Here is a 25472-nt window from a genome sequence, read left to right as displayed (position 1 = left end):
TCGCTTGTTACTAAAACAGATCCAAGGAAACTCAGCATTACTACAGTCTAAGGCAGGCCCTGAAACTAAAACCACAAAAATTAGATATTGATATTTTACCTGGGAGATAAGATCTAGAATAAAGTCAGAGACAATCATGCCAATTACTTTTTAAGACAGTAAGACAACTCACAAACCAGATTAGTCTTTCGTTTCATTTGTGTCCTTAATAAAGGAGTTTGAAGACAGGTTTCCTGTACTTACACAGGGTCAGCATTACTTTTTCAGCTACACCAACGTCCATGAGTTGAACAGTTTTCAGCTTAACTGTGCTACCTTGGCAAATATTTGCAGGCAGCTCTAACGGCTTTCTTCCGTTTAGTTGTGAATTACAACATGTGTTCCATAAACCTGTTAATCTGTAACCTCAATTAGAGGCATAAATCCAGGAAGTGGCCTAAGTCCTGAGCTTTACGAGTTCATTCATTGACTGGGCTTTCATGGCAAGCCTTTTTGTTGCCTCACACCAGTATCTGGCTTGCTGCTGTCAAAGTGCACAGGAGTGTATGTCAATGCTTCAAGACTCATTTCCAGACACCATGCTGAGAACTGCACTGTTTTTAACTGGAATAGCAACACACTGAACACAGAAGCACAAGTTTAGAGATGCAAATCCAAGGAGAATGTGCAGAGTTTGCTACTAAGCAGAGGCATTTGGCTTACACATACTTGGAAAGCCTCCAGCCCAGGACATTAAATGCATCTTTGACCCAGTTTTGATGCCTTCCCTCAGAACTAAACAAATATTTACAATAACAAGCACAAGTTTCAAACCAGCCTGCAGGATGGTTCTTACACCATTTGCTTGAGCATCATCAGGTTCAGTACCCTATACACTTGTAGCAAGATTGTTTTAAAGGCTTTTCCACAGGGACTGCTATAAGCTGCAGAGGAAAAGTAACATGCATTCAATGTTATTGTGTTATGTGTGCATGAAAAAGAGGCAAAAGTACTGAAGCAAGAGTGAGGTCTGAAGATGACTGCCATACAGGCTCCCCCCAAAAAACCACACGCAGCCCACAGCAATGCCTTGTAGCTTAAGGAATAGTGGGATGTAATTGCAATGACTGCTACACATGCGTAGTTTATGCAAACACTGCAGTTCAATTACCTTTTTTCACACACACGCTTTCTTACTGCCTCACTTACTAGCTGCTGAAGGACCTTACACTACACATTTTAGTCAGGTTAGCCTTGAGTTCCAGTGGTGTAATTACAGACATCTCGTCACCAAGAAGCAGTTTGCATTTAGTCCATCTTCAAGCCATTTGTCAGTTTGTTTGCCCTTTGCTCAATCACATTAATGGAAAACTCACACTAGGGCTGACCTCTGGTCTAAGGAGAATCGGAGTGGTACTTGTACAGAAGCAGATGGACAGAAACCTTAAAGATTGCCCTTCAGAAGGGCAAAATTGCATAGCAAAAGGCAAGCCTCAGAGTAGCCTCAGAAGAGCAATAAGTATTACCTTTTTTTTTTTCTTTCTTTTTATTTAATGAGGTAGCAAGAGAAGTTTAGTGAAGCTGAAGAGCTTGGAAGGCAGTCTTTTTTGCACAACTACAATAAATTTACTACAAGGAAGAGAACCACAGTCTTTGTCTAATAGCTGAAGTTTTAAGTTGCTATGTGAACTAGAGCACCATGTGGATTAGACTAGCACCATAAGAACTGGACACCTGAATGAGGAAGAGTCTCTTCTGAAGCAGCTAGTATCTATTCTGCCTACTGTCAGCACGCATTAGTAATGGTCAAGAGATCAGAAACTGGATCACAGTCCTTAAACTACCAAATGCCATACTGATTTATGGTTCAGAGACAGTGGTCCAAGACTTATTTCTTATTGTAGGAGGTTCTTCCAGTCAGGTTGGCTGTCAAATAGTAGCACTTGTGTATTCTTTCGATACCAGGTTGACTGTGATCCAACTGATCACCTGTATGCCCTTCCTGAGGATCTATTAGCTTATTAGTAGCAAATGAATCTACTTTTGTCCTACAGCACTAGCTACTTGTGGAGTTAAACAATTTGCATATGCTTTAGTGATATTTTGTTTGGGGGAAAAGCAGTAGCAGCAGTGTAGTAAACATAGGAAAGAAAAACACTCATGCAGAATCCTTAGACTTAGTCCTCCAGACTTAAAGATGGAAAACAAGAATCAACTTTCACCTTTTCCTTTATTGCATCAACCTGCAAAGGAATTCAGAAGGTGCAGCTTAGAAAAATCAAATTCCATATTTAGCATATAAAAGGTAGAAACAAAAGCGTCAGGGAAGAAATAATTAAGGTACAGGCGAATAAAAACAAAGATACACCAGAAGTATCTGCTTTAGAAAGGCAGCTCTGCTTGTTGCTAGATCTTACTGCATTGATTTCATTAGCTACACTACAGCTAGATCCTAATCGTTCAGCAGATCATGAAATTTTAATCTTTAAGAATCCTACTCCAAGACTAATACTCTCAAGAGAGGCCTAATATTAGCTTGGTACATCAGGTACATCTGACAAGCAGTGCTATTGCTTAGATAGCTCCCCACCTCCCCCAAAATACAGCATTTAAGGATAGCAGATTGCTATATGACTACAGAGTAGTCCTGCCTTTAGAAGTAACAGCGAAGCAAATCTTCTAGACAAACAGCCACTCTAGTCTTCATTGACTCATGCTTGAGTTACGGTTTTACTTCTCACAGAGTCTTAATCATTAAGGAATTTACACCATTTCACTAAAAGATACTCTAAAAGCTTCAGCTGGGCAAATCTTGCTAGTGACAGTTGGTATTTAACTCAAATCTGGTTCAAGTCTGTCAGAGCATTACCAAGTACTTCCCCATCCTAAGTCATTTCAAACAAAAGCTGAGTCATAGTTAGTGCCATTAAGTATAAGAGCCACATTTTAGGGTTAAATGCGCAGCAGGCAAAGTTAACTCAAGATCTAGCTATAAAGCTTTTTTAGTATACAGTCTAGAATTTAGTTAGAGCTTGATCCCAGCTGGGATTCCTGACTGACACAGCATATGAAAAGCCTGAATCCTGGAACTACTTTAAGACACTGCCCATGGTCAGGCAAATACTACTGATGTAGGTTCTGTAATTGGTAGATAGGGTGGAGTCTGCAAGTGTTTCAGTCTCTTAGAGGGCGAAGTCTCTCCCCAGATGGACTGAAAAATAAGTGTGGACATGGACAGACAGACATCTGACAAAGCCCAAATCAATGTTAGTAGCAAGCAGACAGTCTCAAGGCATACACCACAGTGACTAACAAGCTTTCGGTGTTGGAGAAGCACCTGCTCTTACCTTGGTCAAGTATTCCTTCATGACCTGAATAAAGTATGGCATGGCAAAGTCCATGATGTTGTGCCTCCACGCTGTTTCCAAGACAACATCTGGCCTTAGGAGATCATAGCAGGTGAAGAGACAAGCACCAAAACATTCTTTCTTGTTCTCCTGCAAGAACCACTGCAACAACTCTTCTGCCAACTCAGTATCTTTGGATTCTGAAGCATACTGCATTGCATCCTACAACAGGAGAGAGTGTTTAGCCTCAGGTGCCATAGTACAATCACTCACATGGATGCGGTATTTAACTAAGCTGCAACCTATTACTGACGTGAGCAGAGAGGAGGCATTCTATGCCTTGTTTCCAAGAAATCTGTCCATCTACTGCCACTCTGAAGCAAGTTTTGCCATATTAGCAACAAACACCGCCTAGTGGCATCCAAAATGATGCAACTTTACTAGAAAGTCACAGGTCTCAAAACAAGCCAAGTGTGCTAAACCAGACCTGTGTAGTGCTCTTACCTTATACAGTCTGTCTTTCTTACAGAGTTCTACACTCTGTTTCCAGCGATTGTTTCCTTTGAAGAGATACGCAGCAATTCTTCGGAACTCTATTAGTTCATGTTTCTCCAAACGTTGAGCAAGAGAAATGTTGTCAAAGTTGTCATAAGCATCTATAGAAGTCCTAAGAGCCTGAGTTAAGTAGAAAAAAGTTATTCACACTTCAAGTGTATGACCCCATCCACAAAGACAGAAACATTTTCCATACATCTCAGTTCTGTATTCCTACTTCTAGGAGGATAAAGTATTCTAAGCCAGACTTGCAGAGAGATCGATTAGTATTTTTTTTTGAGAAGCTGGTGTTTGACACACGTAGTTTAGGGTATTCCAGTTAGTATTTTTCAGTAGTGATTGCTGAGGTTAAGAGCCTCCAAATACCAGACAGCTGCTCTCTGAAAACAGTAGAACAGCTAGTCATCACAACAGTTTGTGCTTTCTGTGAGTTCTTTCCTTAGCACCCACTGTTCGCCTTAAATAAAAGCTGATCTGTCACACTCATAACAAAGTAGCCAGTCTATCCCCAGTAGGAATGACCCAAAAAGCTTCTAGAAAGCCACTAAGAGTTCTCCACTTAATCCTTGGCTAGTCACCACTAGTTCAGTTTGAAGTGTCAAGGAACATACACTTAAGGAATTCAAGTTAACAGCAAGCAGATAAAATCTACTGAAAACAAGAAAGAAACCTGTGTTTCTACACATTAAACAGACTGAGAATGTTAGGTTAATATTGACACAGAAGCCCCAGCCTGAATAGAACTTTGAAATTCAGAAATAGCTGCTTCTGTTATGAAGCATACAGAGCATGCAAGTTGATACCCGTTCCCGATACTACTGTTTCAAGACAAGACATACCTGGTAGTCTTCTTCAATAATGAAGAGGTTGTTCAGGGACTCATTCACTGATTTGTTGTTGTGATTTTGAACAGAGCGCAGGTAGGGCTTAACCAGTGGTAGCTGTTTAACCTTTAAGGAATCAGATAAATAAATTTAAGTCAAGATAACTTTTTGTAGCGGTCTCCTAGCTACTTCACTACCTCACAGGGAAGATGCTAAGTATTTTAAAATGCTGCTACAGCTAAGCACTTTTCCAACTGCAACTTTTTTCTTTGATGTGGATAGTAGGAAAATTACCTTTGTGAAGAAGGTGACAGCACGAGTGTGGTCAAGCCGAGGGGACAACACCATCAGCAGATCATTGAGCAACAGAGGTTTAAATTCCAAATAGAACTGAACTGCCTTGTAATACAGCTCCACATTGGCCACCTAGAGATGAATAAGGATGTACATTCAGAGCAGAAGCTTGATTGTAGAGAAATCCAAATGAGAGACAGACATAACCTTAGATATTCCAGCACAAGTGAGCCACCCATCCAAGACTCATTCTTGTCTCTAGAAATCTCTTTAGTTACTGTAGTTGACTTGCTTTGAAATTATGTGGCAATATCAAGAACTGAATTTTAAACAGGCTACTAGTGAAAGAAGAGAACCGAAATGCACATAGCAAGAAATTTATCTCCTTTCACTAGGAAAGTAATACCTTAGTGATGATATCTTTGAACTGGCCTTCTTTCCAAGCATCTGTTGGGTGATTCATCATTGTGATTATGGCGTTATCATATTCTTCATACTTATCATACAAGAATACCAGTTCAGCCCAGAGATGGGCCTGTTCTGCAGCTCTCAGAACCTAAGCAAAAGACATATTAGAAATTCCAGTTAACATATATTGCTATCAGTGTCCATCAGCGCTCAGGCTTTAGTGCTATTAATAACCTCAAGATCTGCTATTATAAAAGCTAGGGTACAGACAATCCTGACAGATGCGTCTCAGGTTAAATTTAAGGCCTCAGACTTTCACCTTGGGGATGTTGACTCTGGACCAGAACAGCTCCAAGTGCTCCCTCATCTTCTGTGGCTTGAACTTGGAGTAGAGAATTGCTAGCTCTGTAAACATCCCCATGTGGGCTCGCTCAAGTCCAAGTGCTGCTTCCAACATAGTTATCAGCTCTTCAAAGTAGCCACGATCCTAAGAGATACAGACAGTTAGAGATGTTTCACATTGGGAACCAACCTGACTGCATCTCCAGTTTTGGACAGAGTTGCCGTGAAAGAATTTAGGCTTTGACTGTGTAACAGGAGTCAGCTTAATTACCTGGTAATAGTTGATTAGCTCTTCCAACTCATCTGCATGTACTACAATATGGAGTCCACACATCTGGGCCAGGCGGAACTCTTTTCCATCAACACAAGCAAAACAGACCTGGAATTGACAATTGCATTATCACTTATAATCAAAGCTTCTGAAGAGGGTACAGCTTTGAAGTCCCTTAACTTATTCAATCAGTGAGTTTACCTCTTTCCATGTGCGAGTACTGTTTGCTTTCCGAGCACCATCCACAGCTGCCTGGTATTCACCTAGGTGAACTAAAGTTGAGGCTAAACGGCCAAAGTTGGACACGTTGTTATACAACAGCTTAGCTGCTTCATACATCTTTTCATCATAACAGCGATCACCAACCTACAGGAGAGCATAACCAGGTTATTCTTGCAGCTTTTCAGTCAAGGGCTTACATAAAACACGTAGCATTCGAGCCATTATCAAAATGGAAATGCCTTTGAAGTCCAAGATCTATCTGCATATCCAAAGAGATAGAAGTCCCAACAACCCTCTGGTTAGCAAGGCCTAAGGAACCTGCTGCTGTGATTCAGCAAAACTGAAACTCAGTCTCACTCACTTGCTGGATATGTGCATTGTTGGGTCCATTGATAAACTCTTCTAGCTCTGCTAGGCGATTTGTTTTAGCAAGAGCAAAGATTAATTCCGTTTCCACATATGACTCCCGGGCCTTCTTGCGTGCCATCTGGAGATACTTCACCAGTTCTTCCCAGTTTCCTATGAAACAGAGTTCAGAATGCTTACTTCCCACCATCGAGGACACTTGTGTTTAAGCTATACTACCAGCTCGATCTAGTTTGACATAAGTATTTCTACAGCTATTCCCCAAAAATCAAGACTAGCCTTCATACTGCACATGCTACATTAGATTAATAAAGTCACCTTACAACGGGCCTAACTAAATATATCCTGGTATTTAACTTCATGCAAAGACCTCCTTAACAGCAACTGCTCTGACAGAAGTCTCCAGCTAGCTAAAGAAGGTAGTTAAAAGACCACTGATTAGCTGCAAATGGAATACACTGTCTTTTCCCATTCTTGTCTAGGACAAGATTGAAAGGACCAGATTCCTCCACTTGCATCAAGATATAGGTTTGACAGAACCGCAGTTTGAGCAACAGAGCACTCAAAAGAACTGAACAACATCAACAGGAAAGATTTAAATAAAACTTAATCATACCACTGGCATTGGCAGCTTGAACAACTTCCATGTATGAGGAAGGATCATCTGCTTTAATATACGAGTCAATCGCTTCCTTTACCATCCCCTTCTGAAGCTGTGCTTTAGCCAGCTGACTCCACACAGCAGGCTCATTACAGCGTTCAGCAAATTCATATGCACGATCCAGGTTTCCAATGTGCTCTATTAATACCTAAAGAAAGGGTTACCATGATCAGCCACTATCTATAAAGGTACAGACACTGAGCTGTTTTGTTCATGTTAGTTCTTCGATGGATCCACAGTTGCTTTTAAAATAGGGACTACTCTATACAACACATGCAGCATGAGTGATTTTAGGCTTATGAAGTTTCACTTACTAGAGGGTTCAATACACAACATTTGTTCTACTTCATAAGACAAGACACTGAGCAGCTTTGGTCACTTTGCTAATTGGTGTTAAGTACTGAAGTCACAAGCTAACAGCAAAGTCCTGGTGTGAGGATACACTTGTCACAAGGAGTTATTACAGAGTGAGATTTTAAGATACCTGTACAGCTGATGTGTTGACATCAAACTTCCTGAAGATAGCAAATGCCTCCTCAAAAAGCTCATTGCTGATAGCTATATTGGCTATGTCTGGAGCATCATAGTTATCCAGGCGATTGATGTATTCCATGACACGGGTGCGATCAGCCTTAATAGCTGTGAGAATGAGAAGGTTCTGCAGATTCCTAAATAGAGGAAGAAAATATTAGTACATACCAAGTAATGATCAGGAAATTCATCCTCCCCCCTGCAGAGGGTATTAGTTTATTTGCTGTTCTACATTACAGCAATTTGGCACCTGCACCAGGTATAATTTCAAGTTTCCTATGACTTAGTTTTGACTTTACACACCTGTGCTCACTGAACACAGAGTTATCAAGAACTATTTTCTCCAGCAGTTCAATAAGCTCATTAGGAAGATCTGCAGTCATGAAGGCCTTCACAGTAACAGAGACTTCCTCAGGGTCCTGTGTCTCTGACAGTGCAGTCTGTACAACCTGTAGGCAGAGTTGAGCCATTGACAAATCAGTTAAGTCAGGTACCAGCAAGTCAAGTTAGGACAGCAAAGGCTTTTAATGTTTTGTCAGTTTTACCTGGTCGATCAGCGGTCTTCTGTAAGGGTTGCTTTCCAGTAGTACACTGGCCCACAGTTCAGGGTCTTTACGACGAACTAAGTAGCGGGAAAGACTTTTGAAAAGGGAGTTCTCATTGCACACCTAGTGAAAGGCAAAGTTAATTCAGAGTGAGGTCACAGCTCTTGAGCCTACAGTGGACGAGATAATTTACTGCAACATTAACTAAGCCTGCCTGAGATGCACACTAGAAATCTCAGGCTTTGATACTTCCATCAGCTTCCCATTCTAGGATGTCCAGGGGAGTCCCACATTTCTCATTAAGTTGCAGAGGGAGATTAAATAGCTACCCATTCTATTAGAAGTGAGCAGTTCCTAGCTTAATACTTTTTATGAAGTAAGTGCTTTTGTCAGTCATAAACCCGAATATTCTATCCCATGATACTCAGGTTAGAACTTAACCCATGAGTCAGCTGCCTTGGCATACGTACATTAATAAGTTCCAAATCGCACTGTCCACGCTCATAAGCCACGCAGGCCAGGTGCGGGTCCCTCTTCTCACAGTACTTGCCAACAACGCGACTGTCATAATAAGGATTCTCACGTAGGAATCTTTCTGGGTTGTTGTTACTATCAATGTATATTTTGGCCAGTGCGTTGTGAGTCGCAGGCTCCTCACAACCCTCGTGAATTCTTGCTTCCAGCCAGGGCAGAAGCAGTTTCAGCCTAGAAGGAAGCAGTTTTCACATTAGAGAGGTTGAGTGAATAAGCAAGTATCCACTTGCACAGTTTCTTCACTATAGAAGTCAACTTCAGCGTAGGATAGAGTCAGTAACGAAACCAGAGTTATAGTATTCCATTTTGACCTGCATTCTGGTTCATTATTATAATGGTATAACTTTTTGACACTATGAAGAACATCACATGCCCAAGACTCATTATCTGGAAGCTGCTTAAGGGGGATCCCCACATCAGCCAAGAATTAAAGCAGACTTTTGCTGCTTGCTCACCCAATGGCAGCTCCTTTATGTCAGTACCAGCTTTAGCTATGCAATGAGGACATGTACTGATGGATGAGCAGTACAACCATTAACAGTCTGACAGTGTTAAAAGACTCATAGAAGTTTAATACCTGTTTCTTTTCTCAACCTCTGCGACAAGCTCATCAGTCGAAAATTGACCTCTCACTACAAGGATAAGGTTCTTTATCACATCTTCAGAGCAATCCACATCAAGCAGTCCCCCAATAACAACGGGCAGACGGCTTGGATTCACCTAAACAGGATCATTTAAAGAAGTCAATGTGTTGTCATGCAGCATAGGCAGTCAATACTTTTATCCCTAGAAGTACACATGAAGGCTGCTTGTTAAGATTGACCTCATCTTCCTGCCTTTACCCCCAGCTTCCTGAGGTTCTGGACAAGCCTGCAAGTCAATTCTTCAGTCAACAGGGGTTCACACCACAGTTCAGTGGCTCACTAATGCTCAGTCCCCATAGAAAGAGCTCCTGAGCAACCCAGTTTGTCCCTGGAGGAAGTATAAAGGAAAACTTCCCCACCGCTTAAAATTCTGGAAGTTAAAACTACCCTAAGAATTCCTAAGTTACTCTACCAGGCCTTCCTCCTGCAAGATGCACACTAGCAGGGGTTACTGCTCAGCTTCACTGAAGAATACGAGATGTGATTCACATAAGGGCTAACTTACTGGAGGCCACTAATAGGTACTTAAGTGTCAGTCTCAAGTATGAGGCTCTTTGCAGAATAGTTACAAACATAATGCCTATAGTTGCATGTAATACTAGAAAGATTGATCTGTTTGACTCATTAAAGCCAAGTGACAAATTGTAACTTACCTTCTGTACATAAATCTCAATATATTTTTGGAGATTATTTCTATACAAATACAGCACCAAGTCGTGGACAAAGTCAAAGCGATCACATACAATGATGAGTGGCAACTGGTCAGTGAGTTTAGCTTCCTATAAAGAGAAGAGCTTTAGTAATTTGGTTTCGTTCTGGGGCTTAAGCAGACAAATACAGTCACTTAAACTGTTAAAGCAGCTGAATTTGGAAAGCCAAAATTCAACAGTCAACCAAATAGTGACAGCTTATTGTTCAACTAATTGCTTGCAACATGTAGCAAGTAGGAGTACTCACACCCACTTCAGGGCCTACAGCAAGAAGCTTTCTGAAGTTTAACCCTGCCCCTTTGCATGGCAGAGTCTACAAAGTCTTACAACACAGTACAACTATTACAAGCCTAAGCTATAGATACCATTTTTAGTCGCCACTGGTGTTTGGTGTGCAGGATTAGCACTCTGGGATTTCAAAATGAATTTAACCAAGACTAGATTAAGTTGTGGTTCATAAACTTATATACAGAACTGACTTCAAGTACCATGTGTCTTATGATACCTTCTAACTCTGGATTTAGAGAACAGTAAGAATCAAGCTAGTAGCAGTACTACTTAAATTGCTAATCAGATTAGTTATCTAAAAGCATTCCAACTTTCAGCATAAGATTACGACGATTACAGTACAGAAGCTTAGTCTATGTGGCAGACAGTATTCCGGATGCATATTTCAGATCACTTATTCGAACATGCACATCCCAGAATATAATCCTACATATAAATTACACTTAAGGACTTTACACAGGGAGGCCTGTACTGGGAGATTTACCTGGTACATGTCCTGCACATTCCAGACATGGAACAGCACAAAAAACAATAGCTTTCATCAGGAATTTGACAGCTTGATAACATATCTTAGGTGGCTTGATCAATTTACATACCTTACACCTCGATGACACCAGGTTATTTTTATAGAATTCTCATTTGAAGAGTTTTGCCATCTTCAGATATGATCAGCGAAATCTAAGACTATGCTATGTAACCGACAAAGATGAAGGCAGGAAATGTTCCCAGATAAAAGTTTTTCCCTCCCACACTTTCTCAGGTATTTCTAGCAGTGTTACATTTGTCAATAAGCTCAGCACTAACAACAGGCTACAGAATCTGAACTTTGAGCACACCATCTTTTTCCACTCTTCAGAAACGTTTCAGCAATGCTCTGAATCCTAGCAGTAAGTCAGTTAGCATGTGTACTTGCACTGACTGGCACATCCTAGCAGAGCTAAACTGCTGTTCACCTGGCTAAAATTTCAGTAAGCGTGTACAAGTAAAATGACTTGAGACACATCAACCCTGAACTCTAAAAGCATTTATGGAATTAACTGACACTATTCATTTGTTGTTTCTGTAGCTACTCAGTTGAAGCTGATGACACTGTAAATAAGCATTAAGTTTTGAACTCATTTGGCATTATGGTTGCTCTCAACCTTCAAGTTACCTGTTTCCTACTTTATAGCAGACGTCTGCAACAAGTTCTAGATGAACTGGTGCTATTATTACAGGTTAAGAGTTCAAGCCAGGTTAACCTTACTAAGAGAAGTGAGGAACTGATATGACAGATTCTCCATTTTTGAGATACTGTTCCAGGCTCAGGCTCTATTAGGAGGTACTGCCAACATGCTAAGATACCTCTCGTTTAAGAGGACAGATGGATCCTTAAGAGCAAAGGTTACAACTCATCTGTATTTTCACAGAGCTAACTCATCTCAGTGGTGACACATACCACGTTTTATCAGAACCCCAAACAGACCAAGACAGTCCAGTGCTACCCAAACATTACCTTGAGGAAGTTTTTAACACGTTCTGGATCATAGCAGTTACTTTCCCTGCAGATTCTTTCCACTTCTTTAATTTGCCCTGTCTTGCACGCAGCTTGAATATACTTGAAGTGCACATCTGGATCCTGGCTGAAGTTTACAATAGAGCCCAGGAAATAAAACAAACCTTGAGGGAAAACAGTCAACATGTTATTCTGCTAAAGCACTTGAGTTGGATCAATATTAGCTTTTAAGCAAGCCTTCCAAGTTACAATTACATGAAAATTTGAATCTGACTACTGCAGTTTACAAAGAACTGAAAAAAAGATTCAAGCATTATAATTGTTTTATTAAGAGCAGATTGTCCTAGCTGAGATGAGCCTGTTGTTCCTCCCCATGTATTACACAGACTAGTGTGTTATATGTAACTTCGATAAATACTGACGTATTAGCATAAATTGCTATAGGTCAGCTTTGTTAAAACATCCAGCATGTGCCTTCCATACAACCCCTAGACAGGAGGCAAGGAAGAGTTTAGAAAACCAGAACTAGTGACCAAAAGCTATCATCACACCTTTCACTAAAACAAACACACAGGGGAAAAGCTGCTTGCCAGGACCCACAGCCAAAGTTCACTTAAAGCTGATGCCATATACTACTTGACTACTTTAGACAAGTGACTGCCAAGTCACTTAGTCAAGAAAGATTCATGTGTTTTTTGGAAAAAAACACATAGGCTGCCTATACAAGAAACCTATCTACAATAGCATCTTATTCCACTAAACTTTCTCCAAATTCCAAGAGTCCAAGATTACGTTGGGTTCTCAGTCTTTAAGGTTTTCTTTAAAACTTAGCAAGATGCTGTTCCAGCCACACATCTGCAGAGATTTGAGTACCGACATACCACCATGCTAACTAGACTATACACAGCTCATCTTGTTGAGAAGTACAAAAGCCCGAAACCAAAGGCTACACAAATTTAAGACGACCATTTTGGACAGAGGAAAAAGGCCAGCAGCTTCTTCGGTTAACTTTTAAGGCTGTCTACAGCTCCAAGCTTTTTGGTAGGATTTCAGAAAACCGAACTATGCAACACTGAATGTGGGTGCCCTCCTTAACAGGGAAACTTTAAGGTTTAGGTCAGGTTTTAAAACACTTTTGAGGCCTAGGTACTTAAGTTCAATATGGCTTTCTAGATTTCAGCAGAGACAGTCCTTCATATGCACACGTATGATGAGGTGAGCACTAGCTCCTTTTACTAGAGGCAAGAGCACAAACTTACCTTCAAAGCTCTTGAAAGACTCAAACAGCTCAATAAGTGACTGTGTTGACAGCTGTTCATGGTATTTTGAAGCTACCTGCACACAGATCTGCAGGTTCTGACGAATGTTAGCAGACAACATAGCACGCAGACACTCCAGAGAGTCTTCTACCGATAAGGAACCGAAATAATTCACTAACCACTGCAAAGACACGTAAACCATTTTACATCAAATTAGAACACTCCACACTCCGAAGTCAAACGTTGAAAGCAATTATTAATGGCCTGGCTTTTGCTAGATTCAGGATATTTGATCTCATACCTCAGGATTGAGAAGATGAGTGTGAACTACTGCACGCTTGATGTCATACAAGTCTGTGAAGTGTTCAAGTGCTCTCTGTAGCAAGCCAGCTTTCTCACACAGCTGAGCTATGTGAGCGCGGTCATAATGAGTAAACATTTGGTTTCCCAGGATAGCATCTGCAACCTAGAAGGAGTATTGAAAAGTTTCATTTAGTTCCTAAACACTATCACTAGCATTTGATATGGACCACATTGCAGTGGCTAGTCTAGCTACAGAAAAGCCTAATCCAATAACTCTGAAAAGCATACCTGAGGTGCATGCATGAGGTTCATCTCAAGTAAACGTGTTTGCAGGGGACCTTCTGAGGGGCGATTATTCTTCAGTGCATCCAGCAAGAAGGCTGTACATTGCTGAATTAAATTATACTCCATAAAGACATCCACAATCTGCAAATGAAGATTTAGGCTTTTGATTAGAAACTGGAAGTATATTTAAACAAAATAACATCAAGTGCAGCTTCCAAAGCTAAACTGTTTTTTCTGGCACTGCACTAAGCTGCCATTTAGTGTTCTTAAAACTAAGAAAGAAACAGCATTGTCCCAGAAAGGTAAATCCAAACTTGTTGCTCAAAATCTGTCTCCGATGGTAAGAGTAAGGCTCCTCTTACCAATTTTAAGGCCTTGAAGTTAACATTTCATAGCAATAAAGTTATTTACTTGTGTTATGTCTGCAAGAGGCTCTTCATCTTGAACAAGCATTTGTGCAAACTGCTGTCCTTGATCAGGGCTGATTCTCATTACATTCCTCAGCAAAAAAATCCAGTCTGGAGTATATCCAACCTGAAGAGATAATGAAAAGTAATAACTCAGCGAGAGCGCACACCTTGTTCAATACAGAGCTCAGTAAAAGCTACTGTCAGTAGCTTACACAACCCAGTCAGGATTTCCTCATTTGGAAGAGGCTACATAGGGAAGTAGGAAAGGATACATGTATGAAGTCTAGCAGTAATTATTCATAACAAAACCTTAGGCCAAAGTAGGTACTACACAGGTTCTCAGATTCCCCCCACAATTACTTTTAGCTGCATTGGAACATACACTGGTTATTCTTAAACACAGGACAGATTTGGCAATTTAATTTCCTCTCACCTTCTTTGCATACAAAACAATCTTCTGGACTTGTCCTGTTTCAGCAAAACACTGGATGACTTTGTTTGGAACGTTGGCTCTCAGATAGACACTAAGTGCTAGTGTAGGATCTACAGATTTCACAAGGTCTCCCAGCTCCTCTGAGCACTCCAGCTGTTTAAAGACAGAAATACAGTCAGTCCACCCTGACAGTGCCCTGCCAAAATGCATTACTACCTTCTTCCTCATTTGTCTTCCTTTTGGATTTCTCTTAAAAAAAAAAAAATTAAGACCCAGCTTGGTAGCATTATCTGACTCTTTCAGCAGTGATCTAATGGCCTCTGCTCCTTACGCTGTTCTCTATAGGAGTCAGAAATACATTCATAGAGCTAAAAAGAATTAGATGATACATTGTATCAGCATGTTTCTTCAGCTAATTACAGAAACATAACCACAGCTCAAAGTATATGCAAGTGAGTATCCAAAGAAGCCTGAAGTGGTTTGGGAAAAAAAGGCAGCAGCTCAGGAGCTTTTCCACACCAAGTTCACTCTGCTGTAATTTTAAGTAGAATAAGTGAAGCTCTTGGAGTATTTGAACAATTCTCTTGCAATAATATGGGTCATAGTTACAGGTAGAGTGAACACCTACTGCTCAACTGTTTGATCACACTAGCACATTGATGAGTTGCCCCATTGAGTTTTCCTGGGAAGGAGGAGAGGCTGTCAAGCAGTTATGTCCCTCCGCCTCCAGGGCTCTAAAGGTATCCACCCCAAATTTACCTTATCTTCTTTTAACCATTTTTCCAAGAGCTGTTTGCGTCCCTGCTGAAGCACTGGTCTGCAGAGTTCCAGTGACTCGTACTTATTCAGCTGCCCTTGGTCAAGCAGAATGCCAAAGTACTGTAGTAAAGGGGAAGTCTGTCCCGGCTGAGCTGGAACACTCTGGAACCGGCGTATGGTGTCTGGAGTACGCAGGATTCCCTGCCAGAAATAAGATGCGCTTTAGTTTTCTCTTCTGCTATTGTGGCTTGGCAAGAGTTTCTCCAGAAAGCTGAAGTTAGAAATGCTTGCCACAGCAACATTATGTTTTGCCAGCCCGGAATAAGTCAGCAGCAGTATAACATCAGCTCAGATATTCCCTTTGAGATGTTTTGACAGAAGATGTGCAATAGTAGCCTATCAGTAGCAATGCAGATTTAAGTTCAGAGAACTGTCCTACAGAATTAAGACACCCTTTTCCTTGCAAGCAAGTTCCTCTCATCTGAATTTAGTCTCTTAGTCTGTCCTTTTTATCTTCTTTCCAGGTGCAGCCCCAGCTAGAGGTTGTCTTTTCATAGAAACTTTTTTAATCATTGGAAAAGTAAAGATAAGTACCAGAAACATTAAGCCTCATAGCCATTACTTCATCATTTATTCCTCTCCCCCTCTGTGGGCTTCATACAAGCTTTAAGATCTTCCAGTATACAATCAATACTGTCAGCACATTGTGTACAGGTTCTTCACAGGTATGTCTAGTACTACATTAGGACAGGAGCAGTAACAAGATTCTCATCTTGCTACTTACGAAATTCAGCAAACTTTCCTGAAGCAAGCAGTGTAAGCCGGTAGAGTTCAGTACTGTTCTGAATACCAGTCTATTACCTTTGGGGCATTAGCTGCCACTTTTGCTGCCTCCGAATAGTTCCCTTGTGCAAACAGTGCATTGAATTTTCTGGCAAAGAGTTCCTCAGCACCTGCCAGGTTGTTGCGGACAGCCATTCGTAAAGCTAGGTCAGGATTCTGCAGCACATTTGTGATATAGGGAATAATATTCTCTTCTTCCACACACACTGAGAGCACCTGAAGAAATCAAGGAAAACTTCCAGTTAGTCCAAATATAAGTGAGCCAAAGGCTAAGCTAACCTCTACAAGGAAAGCAATAGCATACATGGAAAGTTTTTTCATCCCTTGATAACTGCAGAGTTGTGTCATTCTATTTAAGAAACAGAGCTCCAGTTAGAAAGAACCTCTACCATCCAATGACTGCATCAAGGCAGATGATTAACAGTCAGTTTAAACTGAGGTATTGACAGAGGTCAGAAATACAGGGATGTAAGTACTATCCTTCTATAACCTGTACTCAGTGTCTTAAGTAACCAGTCGTGGAGGATAAACTAGGAACAAGACTTCTGCTCTGTATTACCCATGCTCAACAAGCGACAACATTTGAAATCAATTCAGTCTAAAGGCATACCTGTACAATGTTAGCAGACTAGTTTAAACTAGTTAAGTTAGACGTGTATGGAGATACAGCAGCAGATTTTCTTTAGGGCTCAGAACACCATCAGACACCAGATATTCTCAACAGAGTTCAAAGTTAACATATTTAAGACTTCCATTAGCATATGCTCTGCAAGAGGATACAATCTGCCCCCAAAAAGAGAGGTATACACTAGTTCCATCCTCAATAGCAAGACAGTGTTTAGATCCACTGACTGCCATTACAAAACCCTCCAAATTATGCAACTAGAACTTGAGCTGTAGAAGAAACTAGAAGTCAGACAAGCTGCACTCCTGTTCAACTATCCAAAACTACCATATTCCTCATTCTACTATTCTGTCTTGTTAATTTACGTAAACCTCTAGACATTGATATGAACACTACAGTGCATCATTAAGGGCCAGTGGGATTAGCTAAACAAGTGGTTTCCGGGCAAAGCTTCCTTACTTGTCCCTTTCTGTTTACTCCAATAATTCCAGCTGTTGCTTCATGCTGTGCAGTAACAAATATAGTCTCTCCACTGATTCTGTTCATGTAGATACAAGTGCCAGTTTCCAGGTCATACAAGTGGATATAGCCATATTTTGTTATGAGAAACACCACATCGTGCTTGTCACTGATCTGCAAAACAGGAACAGATTAATCAAATTTGATATTGGATAAAGCAAGTAAGTGCTTTTAATAATCAGCAGATAGCCATGCCATTTCAGGAGAACTAGAAGTGCTGTTATATTTTTACTTAATACTTGAGTACTATCACAGTAGAATGATGTTTTAAGAGCTTGAAAGACAAATTAAATATACATGGATATTTCTTCCATAAACAGGAACATGCTGCTTTTGAATGCTCCTTCAGTCTCCACCTTTCCTTTAACACCACTGAAGCAGAGGCAGAAATCACAACAGTTTAGTGCCAAGCCTCAGGTCAATATATTGACCACCTGGCTTCCAGTCCCCTGTTACAGTGTCACATCCACCAAGAGAAGCTACAGACTCCTTCTTATGCTCTTGTTTGCAGCTGTCATACCTGCATGGCAACAGGAAAGTCATTTTGTGCTTCAGGAGGAAAGAAGACATCCACTGCTTTCTTCGGAAATGGCTGATTCCCGGTGGGTGGTGTGCCAACTTCAATGATATGTAACTGTGCAATAGATAAGATTAGTCTGTTAGTTGTTGTATTTAATTTCTGTGACAATAGATTCAACAATAAAGATACATCAATTCTTTTGCTGCTGAGCCTTAATCCCAAGCTTATGCAGAGATAAACTAAGTCAGTCTTCCTAAATATTTTCACTGGCTAAACGTGTGGCATACCATATTGTCCTGGTTTCAGCTGGGATGTAGTTAACTGTCTTCCTAGTAGCCGGTACAGTGCTATGTTTTGAGTTCAGTATGTGAAGAATGTTGATAACACTGATGTTTTCAGTTGTTGCTCAGTAGTGTTTAGACTACAGTCAAGGATTTTTCAGCTTCTCATGCCCAGCCAGGGCACCTGACCCAAACTGGCCAACAGTGTATTCCATACCATGTGACGTCCCATCTAGTTTAGGAACTGGGAAGTGGGGGGGCAGGGTTTTCGCCGCTTGGGGACTGTCTGGGTGTCGGTCAGTGGGTGGTGAGCGATTGCCCTGTGCATCATTTGTACATTTCAATCCTTTTATTACTACTGTTGTCATTTTATTAGTGTTATCATTATCATTATTAGTCTCTTCTTTTCTGTTCTATTAAATCGTTCTTATCTCAACCCAGGAGTTTTACTTCTTTTCCTGATTTTCTCCCCCATCCCACTGGATGGGGGGGGAGTGAGTGAGCGGCTGCGTGGTGCTTAGTTGCTGGCTGGGGTTAAACCACGACACATATTCATGTACCATAGGTGAGGGAAACAGTTAAGCATAATCTTTAGTTACCTCTAGCTACTTAGAAGTTTAAGGATTCAATTAGGTCACTATACACACTCTTTCAAGTTGGTTAACATTTTACAGAGACATTTCTGAAGATGTTTCTCTGAATCTAGCTTTGGTTTTACCTTGTTTTAGCTGTCACAAAGCAGCTCATGTAATTCCAGTGTTAGTATTAGACAACTAGTTAGCCTTGTAACTCTAGTGTTCAATTTTTTGTATCCAATATTTTGGAAGTTAAGCCTGATACTGGGGATCAGCATCAAAGAAAGATTACAACAGCTTTTCCCTTAAGCTTAGCCTGCGAAGCTGAGAGTCACATGTTTCAAGCAGCTAATTAGGCTGGTTATAACATGCCACCTTACTTCATGACTCGAAACAGACTCCTGCTACATCAGGTAGTCCCTGCTGTGAAGCTCTGTATGCACCAGTTTTCACATACATAGATATATAGCATCCAGGTTGACACATAGTCCTTCACTTTTATTCCTAAAGGCAACTTTGTGCATTAAACCATTTGGTTTCCTGGAAGCAGATAACCAGAGTGAGTCACTAAAGATTACAGCATATTTAGAACCAAGTCTTACCTTACCCCCAGCTTGCCCTCTTACTGCAAAACAGAAGAGAGTGGATTCTTCAGCATTTCCTTCCATCTTGAACTGCGCAAAGCTAGCTGCGTGTCCCTCAATTGGTTGTGACACTTTTCTGTCTACAGAATATAGCTGCATTGCTCCCACAACACGATTTTGCTAGACAAGACAGAACAGGAGTCAGGAATTACAGGCACTCAGCCAGTAATTTTATTTAAGTTAGTGTTAGTAAATATGTTGTCATATCAAGCTGAAGTACCATGCCATGAGGTACCATTCTCTTACAAAGGCATCACTTAAGACTCTTAACCTTGTACTAGTGTTTATACCATTATTGTAATATTTTCAGTTACACTTAAGTTTGTTATTTGAAGATCAAGACAAGCATTTACATTCCCAACAATGTTTTAGGAAAGAAAACAAACATATCAGTCCTGCTCCTATAGGAGGAGGAAACAAGACGAGCTCTGGGTTTTCCATGGCAGGCCTCCCTAGTGGTAAAGTACCTGTGCAGATATGCCTGTTAGCAGTAGCCATTTCTGCTTAGCATCAGTACGGTAGTTGATGATCTGGCAGCCAGCAAGACTAGAATGGCGATCAAACATTTTCACAGGCTGGGACTCCCCCTCCATACTCCAGTGGTAGACTGCATTATCCGTTACAAGGGCAACAGTATTCAGAGAGATCCACTTCCAGAAGGTGACATCATCTGTCATTGTATGAGCCTTCATTTTGCTCTTCATTTCAATGTTAAATATTTGAAGCGTTTTCCCAGCTAGAAAACACAACAGTGTTTGCCATGTTACAGTTTCCACTTGTTACTTCAAGCACTGGTTAAAAGTAGAAGAGCTGCACTATGATATTAAACCCTTACGACTTCCTTCAAGAAAATGTTGTTATATACTGGCAGTATCTTCAGTGATCAGCTATTACTTTTAACCAGACCACATTCCTAGGGCTAATTTTACCAATTTGCCACTACTGAGCTACCAAACAGATGTGGAAAACAACTTGGTAGGAGACAAGAGCTTCAGTTGTACGATACTTCACATACATCAAAACCAGGTTACAATAATGCTGAATATCTTGAAAGTTGTGATGAGAGCTATGCCGGTGTCATTAGAAACTATGTCCACATCTGTTTTAAGTATTAAAAAAGCGCAACATGCAACAGTCAAGTTGGCAGAGGGCTTTCGTAATTCAGACTCATTAACCAAAACCCTTAGGTTGCACTAATGGGACACACAGCTACTGGTTGCAAACCAGACTAACAGAAACTGTGCAAGGAAGGGAATCTAGTGACCAACACAAGCTCTAGAAGGTAAGAGGAAAAAGTTCTCTGAATTACATAGAATGGTGCATACACACATCCTGAACAGCCACCTGCAGTCATTTCTACCAGTTTTTACAATGCAGTGGCATATAAGAAATTATTTCTTCCTGTTGAGAAGATAAGGAAGGTTCTGACCAACTTCTACTAGTTTTAGGAGGCAGCTATTTAAGCCCATGCTAGTGTAGCCCAAGAGGAATATAAGAGATCATGGGAAACTAGGTGCAGGTCAGAATATCTGCTACAGTTACTAAAAGTAACTCAGCTTGATAAAGTCACAGTGCCATATGGGCAAGTGCCTTCACTGACCAAGGATTAGTTTAGTTAGAAGCCACCATTAGTTCAGCTATTGACAGAAGGTGCAGAGTCAGGAGCTTCTCCAGAGCGTGGAGAAGACTGTCTAATAGGGTTACTCAGGCTACAGGCTAGCAGTTTGTTTCCATATCTAGTGCAGCTGGAGCTTTAGAGTCAAGGGAGATGACATTCAGGTAACATGTATCCTACTTAATATGCCTTGCACAGCATGAGGCAAAATCTAGACATAAATTGAAAGGGTCAGTCCTGTTTATAAAAAGCTTAATATCAAGACCCCAATAGTTTAAGTACACTTCAAGTTCTCGAGTGGATTAATTTTCTGAATCTTAAGGATTCCCTTGCTTGGGAAGGCATGAAAAACCTCTGAATTTTAGGCTTTCAGTTGCTTAAACACCACTGTTCAGCCATGTGCACCATAGATCTGAGCCATTTTATTCTGCTTTTCCTTTTCATAAGACACGACAGGAACTAGTACAGTCAATCGAAATAACTCACCATCTGCACACACAAGAAAGCATTAAAGTTGTGACAAAACAGTAGCACAGTATTAAAGTCAAACTTAGATAACATTGAATACATATAAATCTTTCCATTAGCAATACATGCATTTCTGGAGTGACAATATTTAAGGCTTCTTGGGCCTCTTGGGGAAAGAGATCGACACTTCTGGAAACTCCAGAGGAATGCTTGTTTTCTGTATTGCCAGAGATACCAAGCTAGCTGACCTTGTGCTTTATTCACCACACAAATCTGCCCTGCATAGTTTTACCCTTCTTATCACTGACTGATACAATAAATACGCACAAACTTGTGCGCTGGCCTCTTCCAGCAAGGCCAGACTAAGGCCTTCCAGAATATTTCCCTTCCTCCCCAGTCTTAGTTTTCCTCTCTGTAAAGAGAGGCTTACTTGACAGACCTTATACGCTTAGTAGATCAAGTCTGACTTCCCTCTAATATGATTCCAGGCTTGAGGCTCCAGAAGTATCTTAAAGCCTACACTTTCCTTCCAGCTCTCCCTGCTCGGAAGCCGTAAGCATTCTGACTGAAGCAAAAAAATCATCCTAATGATCAGCAAAGAGCAGGAAGCCTCAGCTGAAGTTTACTGCCCAGCTACCTTCAGAAGAACTGAAAATGCATTAAACTTAAGCTCCCATTAAGCTGTGGAAAATTGGTAAGGGATCCTCCCACATAAATTGCCTGAGAGACTTAAGTCTGTCATAAACTAGTCTTACAGAAAGCTGTCCATCCATTTCAAACATTTCTTTATCAGGACTTCCATACCTTTTAACGCAATGACTTTACTGGCGGGGTTCATGATAGCACTGTCAGCTGAAATTGGTCTTCGAATAGGGTTGCTGGGGTCATTCATGTCAATGATCACCACTTGAGCCTGTTCTCCTACTTTCTCTCTTATGCAGATGAATTTGTCAGACTCCATTGTCAGAGTGCTGAAGCCAATGTTTGCTGGGTTGATGCCCAGATTTTGGAGCTGGAAGAGAAAAAAGGTTTAGCATTAAGTTACTACCTTGGTATAGCCATGAACAGCTTTTGTGAAAATTGCAAGAGATACTAGGTTTCACCTACCTTTTTGTGACAGTACAACCACGCCACCCAAAAATGGCATGGCACGCAAATTCTTGCCCATCTTCAATTAAACCCCGCAGGCTTCCTGAAGAAGCCCTGCAGCACTCAGGTGCTTGGTATCTTGTCTTCGAGGTCCATTTAAAACTTACCGTTTTGAGAACTCAACTTTTGAGCCCCTCATACAGTTTAAGGCACGATGAACTTGCCTGCTCCTGGTAGCTCTGCTAGAGTTGCAGCTTCAGTACTCACTCTCACCAGCTTTGCTTCCAGAGCCCTAACTTATTCCACTGAGCTTGGCAGCTATCGCTATTTCAAGCTTAGCATCACATGTGAGGCGTCTGAGCTTTATCTTTATCCTTGTAGAGTTAAAAAAAGCTACCTGTCTAGCAATTAGCCTAGTCCTGTCTAGCAGCAAGGCTGTATACCACCCAGCAGGCAGAGCTAACACATTCGAGATGGACACTACTGAAATCAGACATGGCTCATCCACAGCCACACTTAACACAGAAGATATCAATAAACCACCTTCTTTTCTGCTGAGCCACAGTCTACTTCTGTAAACCTTTAAATGCATACCCTTAAATTATGTTTCTAGTATGGCTTGCAACAAAACACAGTTTAATTAATACCGCTTCATTGCATTTGCAACAGGCTGGTGTGTTAGGATGTCAGTAGTGAAACAAAGTTTATTCCATTTTTAACAGCTAAAATGCAGAATGGTTAGTTCACCTCACATACAGATACCCAGCTTGTGGGTGGATATACCTTAAAAACTCAAGACCAGTTTTCTACCGTTAAAGGAATTATCATTTCTAATACTTCAGATATTCTTCTTTCTGGGAGACTGTTTGAACTTCAAGCCCAAGGACTCCCAAGAAGGGCTAGACCTTCAAAGCCTTTTTAGTATTATTGTACTAGTTTGAAGCAAAACAGTAAGCTCTTATCAGCTGTGCTCTGTACAAGCTCTGAGATGACCACACCTCAGCTGCTCTGTTCTGCCTACTTGCAGCTTGTGATAAAGAGGGTGTTTTACTACACTTCCCCTTCGCCCCAGCTTTCAGGCAACGCACGCGAGTAACAAGTAACCTCTAAGCTACAGCACACCAAGTTAACAGAACGAGCTTCACAAAAGGCACGTCAATGGACTATTTATATCACCCAGTGAATCAAGACAGACAGATCTTGGTACAGTTTAAGGTTGAGACTCAAAAGCAAGTCAGTTTTAGCTCCTTGGGTCTGCTGAAGGAGAGCCTTTCTTGCAGATGATTCAGACTTCATGCATGGTTCTCTGGGCGCTCTGCATTTAAGTCCTTTGTCCTAAAGGACACTATTTCATTGAAGTTACCGTGCTCTTTCAAGAGAGGACTTCACCATTTGAAGCTTTTTAATGTTTAAGGGCTCATTTCATAACTAGTTGACAGAGAGTTAACACTGATCTTTTGGTAAACTTAAGGTCTACTCAGCTTTTCTTCTTCAAAAGATTTCACAAGAGATAAGACTACAAGCAGAACAGATTTAAATGTAATTCTTGAAGCTAGGCATCAAGCTAGTTACCGTGACTGACTAGCTGAAGCTGTTCTTCCAAGGCAGAATACCTACACTTCCTGCGACGCCACACAGTGAACAGTTTCATTCAGAGACAGCTCCCTTTACATCCATCCACCTGACAATAAAGCCAGGAAACTTTCAGGTGAAAGATAAGTGTTTTATCAGCTCTCCCAAGAGAAAACTGTCTTAATGCTACAGCTATAAAAAAATCAAATCCTACCTCCTTGACAGGTCAGAACTCTTACTCAGGTTTAAGTCAGCGTTTGAGGTCCAGCACCACAGAATCCAACCACACATTCTTTAGCAACATGGATTCGCTTAGGAGATTTCAGATTTAAGTTCATTTCTCCCTTTCACACCTTTATTTGGGTAGTATTCTCTAGGCCCAAAACTCTGGTATTTGTACATCAGCTAGGCAGGGCTATATGCAACCCAATCACACCCCTGCAGGCAGAGAAGGTTTGAAGATGTAAGAGTTTCATCTGGTAGAGCTGGAGAGACTTACTATGATGTTGCATTTCCTTTTGCTAGGGCTGCAAGCTTAACAAGTGCAAAATCATTTATCAAGCAATCCATTTCCTTGTTAGTTTGGTAGAGGAGGGTAGTTTGAGTGCCAAGTACTCCGCCTGGCAGTAACTCACAGCACTATACTCAAACATTGTTGACAGAACAAACCAAGTCCTAGCAGATGGCAGACCTCTTAGGGAGGCCTGGACTTAGCCACTGAATCAAAGTTGCTTAGGTATTGCAAGACAGATTTATCTTAATCATGATCAAACTGCCATCTGCTAGGCATCACCTCTGCGGCATCCAACCATAGTTAGTAGTGGAAGATGCGGTCATTTTTAAACTTGAGGCCATTTTCAAAGGCTAGATATTCCTTTGAAAAGATTTAGTTGATTGGCACTGGAGCTCTGAAGAAAGCTTGAAGAAGCTTTTTGATGGAGGCGTGACCATTAGTGAGGTCTTTAAGTATACAAGCACTTTCTGCTAACGTTTCATCTTTTAATCTCAACAGATCCAAGTGCATGAACCAAGTCTGCTTCAAGCACAAAACCAGGAAGATGACTCTAACCGTGACAATCTCTGCATTTGATTACACAAGAGCATCACCAGCCAAGAGTGGTACTTGCTTTGCCCAGTCAGTAAGGCTAATGGTAACTTCTTGGCTGCACTCAGACCTGATGCACAGATGTATCGGGTTTGCGTAGCAAGGTTTTGGTAGCAGGAGAGGGTTACAGGGGTGGCTTCTGTGAGAAGCT

The 25472-nt window shown here is 41.0% G+C and overlaps 1 protein-coding gene across 2 annotated transcripts in view; it reads right to left on the bottom strand.

Annotated features, from left to right (window-relative positions):
- The window catches only part of CLTC (clathrin, heavy chain (Hc)), a 36404-nt gene that overhangs the window by 3630 nt on the left and 7302 nt on the right, over positions 1 to 25472 (bottom strand). Inside the window, exons 2-31 of one of the 2 annotated variants that reach the window (XM_010573764.1) lie at positions 22360 to 22567; positions 19940 to 20208; positions 19431 to 19592; positions 17973 to 18086; positions 17393 to 17566; positions 16327 to 16524; positions 15466 to 15666; positions 14707 to 14859; positions 14275 to 14397; positions 13867 to 14004; positions 13577 to 13741; positions 13276 to 13456; positions 12017 to 12180; positions 10177 to 10302; positions 9457 to 9599; positions 8816 to 9050; positions 8346 to 8468; positions 8104 to 8249; positions 7754 to 7937; positions 7225 to 7417; positions 6604 to 6761; positions 6222 to 6386; positions 6021 to 6128; positions 5727 to 5894; positions 5406 to 5555; positions 5000 to 5131; positions 4721 to 4831; positions 3831 to 4001; positions 3327 to 3548; positions 2202 to 2222 (exon numbers count right to left, since the gene is read on the bottom strand). In XM_010573764.1, coding sequence (XP_010572066.1) covers positions 2202 to 2222; positions 3327 to 3548; positions 3831 to 4001; positions 4721 to 4831; positions 5000 to 5131; positions 5406 to 5555; positions 5727 to 5894; positions 6021 to 6128; positions 6222 to 6386; positions 6604 to 6761; positions 7225 to 7417; positions 7754 to 7937; positions 8104 to 8249; positions 8346 to 8468; positions 8816 to 9050; positions 9457 to 9599; positions 10177 to 10302; positions 12017 to 12180; positions 13276 to 13456; positions 13577 to 13741; positions 13867 to 14004; positions 14275 to 14397; positions 14707 to 14859; positions 15466 to 15666; positions 16327 to 16524; positions 17393 to 17566; positions 17973 to 18086; positions 19431 to 19592; positions 19940 to 20208; positions 22360 to 22567 — 4806 coding nt within the window. The remainder of the gene's footprint in view (positions 1 to 2201; positions 2223 to 3326; positions 3549 to 3830; positions 4002 to 4720; positions 4832 to 4999; positions 5132 to 5405; positions 5556 to 5726; positions 5895 to 6020; positions 6129 to 6221; positions 6387 to 6603; positions 6762 to 7224; positions 7418 to 7753; positions 7938 to 8103; positions 8250 to 8345; positions 8469 to 8815; positions 9051 to 9456; positions 9600 to 10176; positions 10303 to 12016; positions 12181 to 13275; positions 13457 to 13576; positions 13742 to 13866; positions 14005 to 14274; positions 14398 to 14706; positions 14860 to 15465; positions 15667 to 16326; positions 16525 to 17392; positions 17567 to 17972; positions 18087 to 19430; positions 19593 to 19939; positions 20209 to 22359; positions 22568 to 25472) is intronic. The other variant, XM_010573765.1, reaches the window with a different exon arrangement.

Source organism: Haliaeetus leucocephalus, unplaced genomic scaffold, assembly GCF_000737465.1.
Source record: "Haliaeetus leucocephalus isolate CR32 unplaced genomic scaffold, Haliaeetus_leucocephalus-4.0 Scaffold395, whole genome shotgun sequence".
Taxonomy (NCBI): domain Eukaryota; kingdom Metazoa; phylum Chordata; class Aves; order Accipitriformes; family Accipitridae; genus Haliaeetus; species Haliaeetus leucocephalus.
This window is presented reverse-complemented; position numbering and strand designations above follow the sequence as displayed.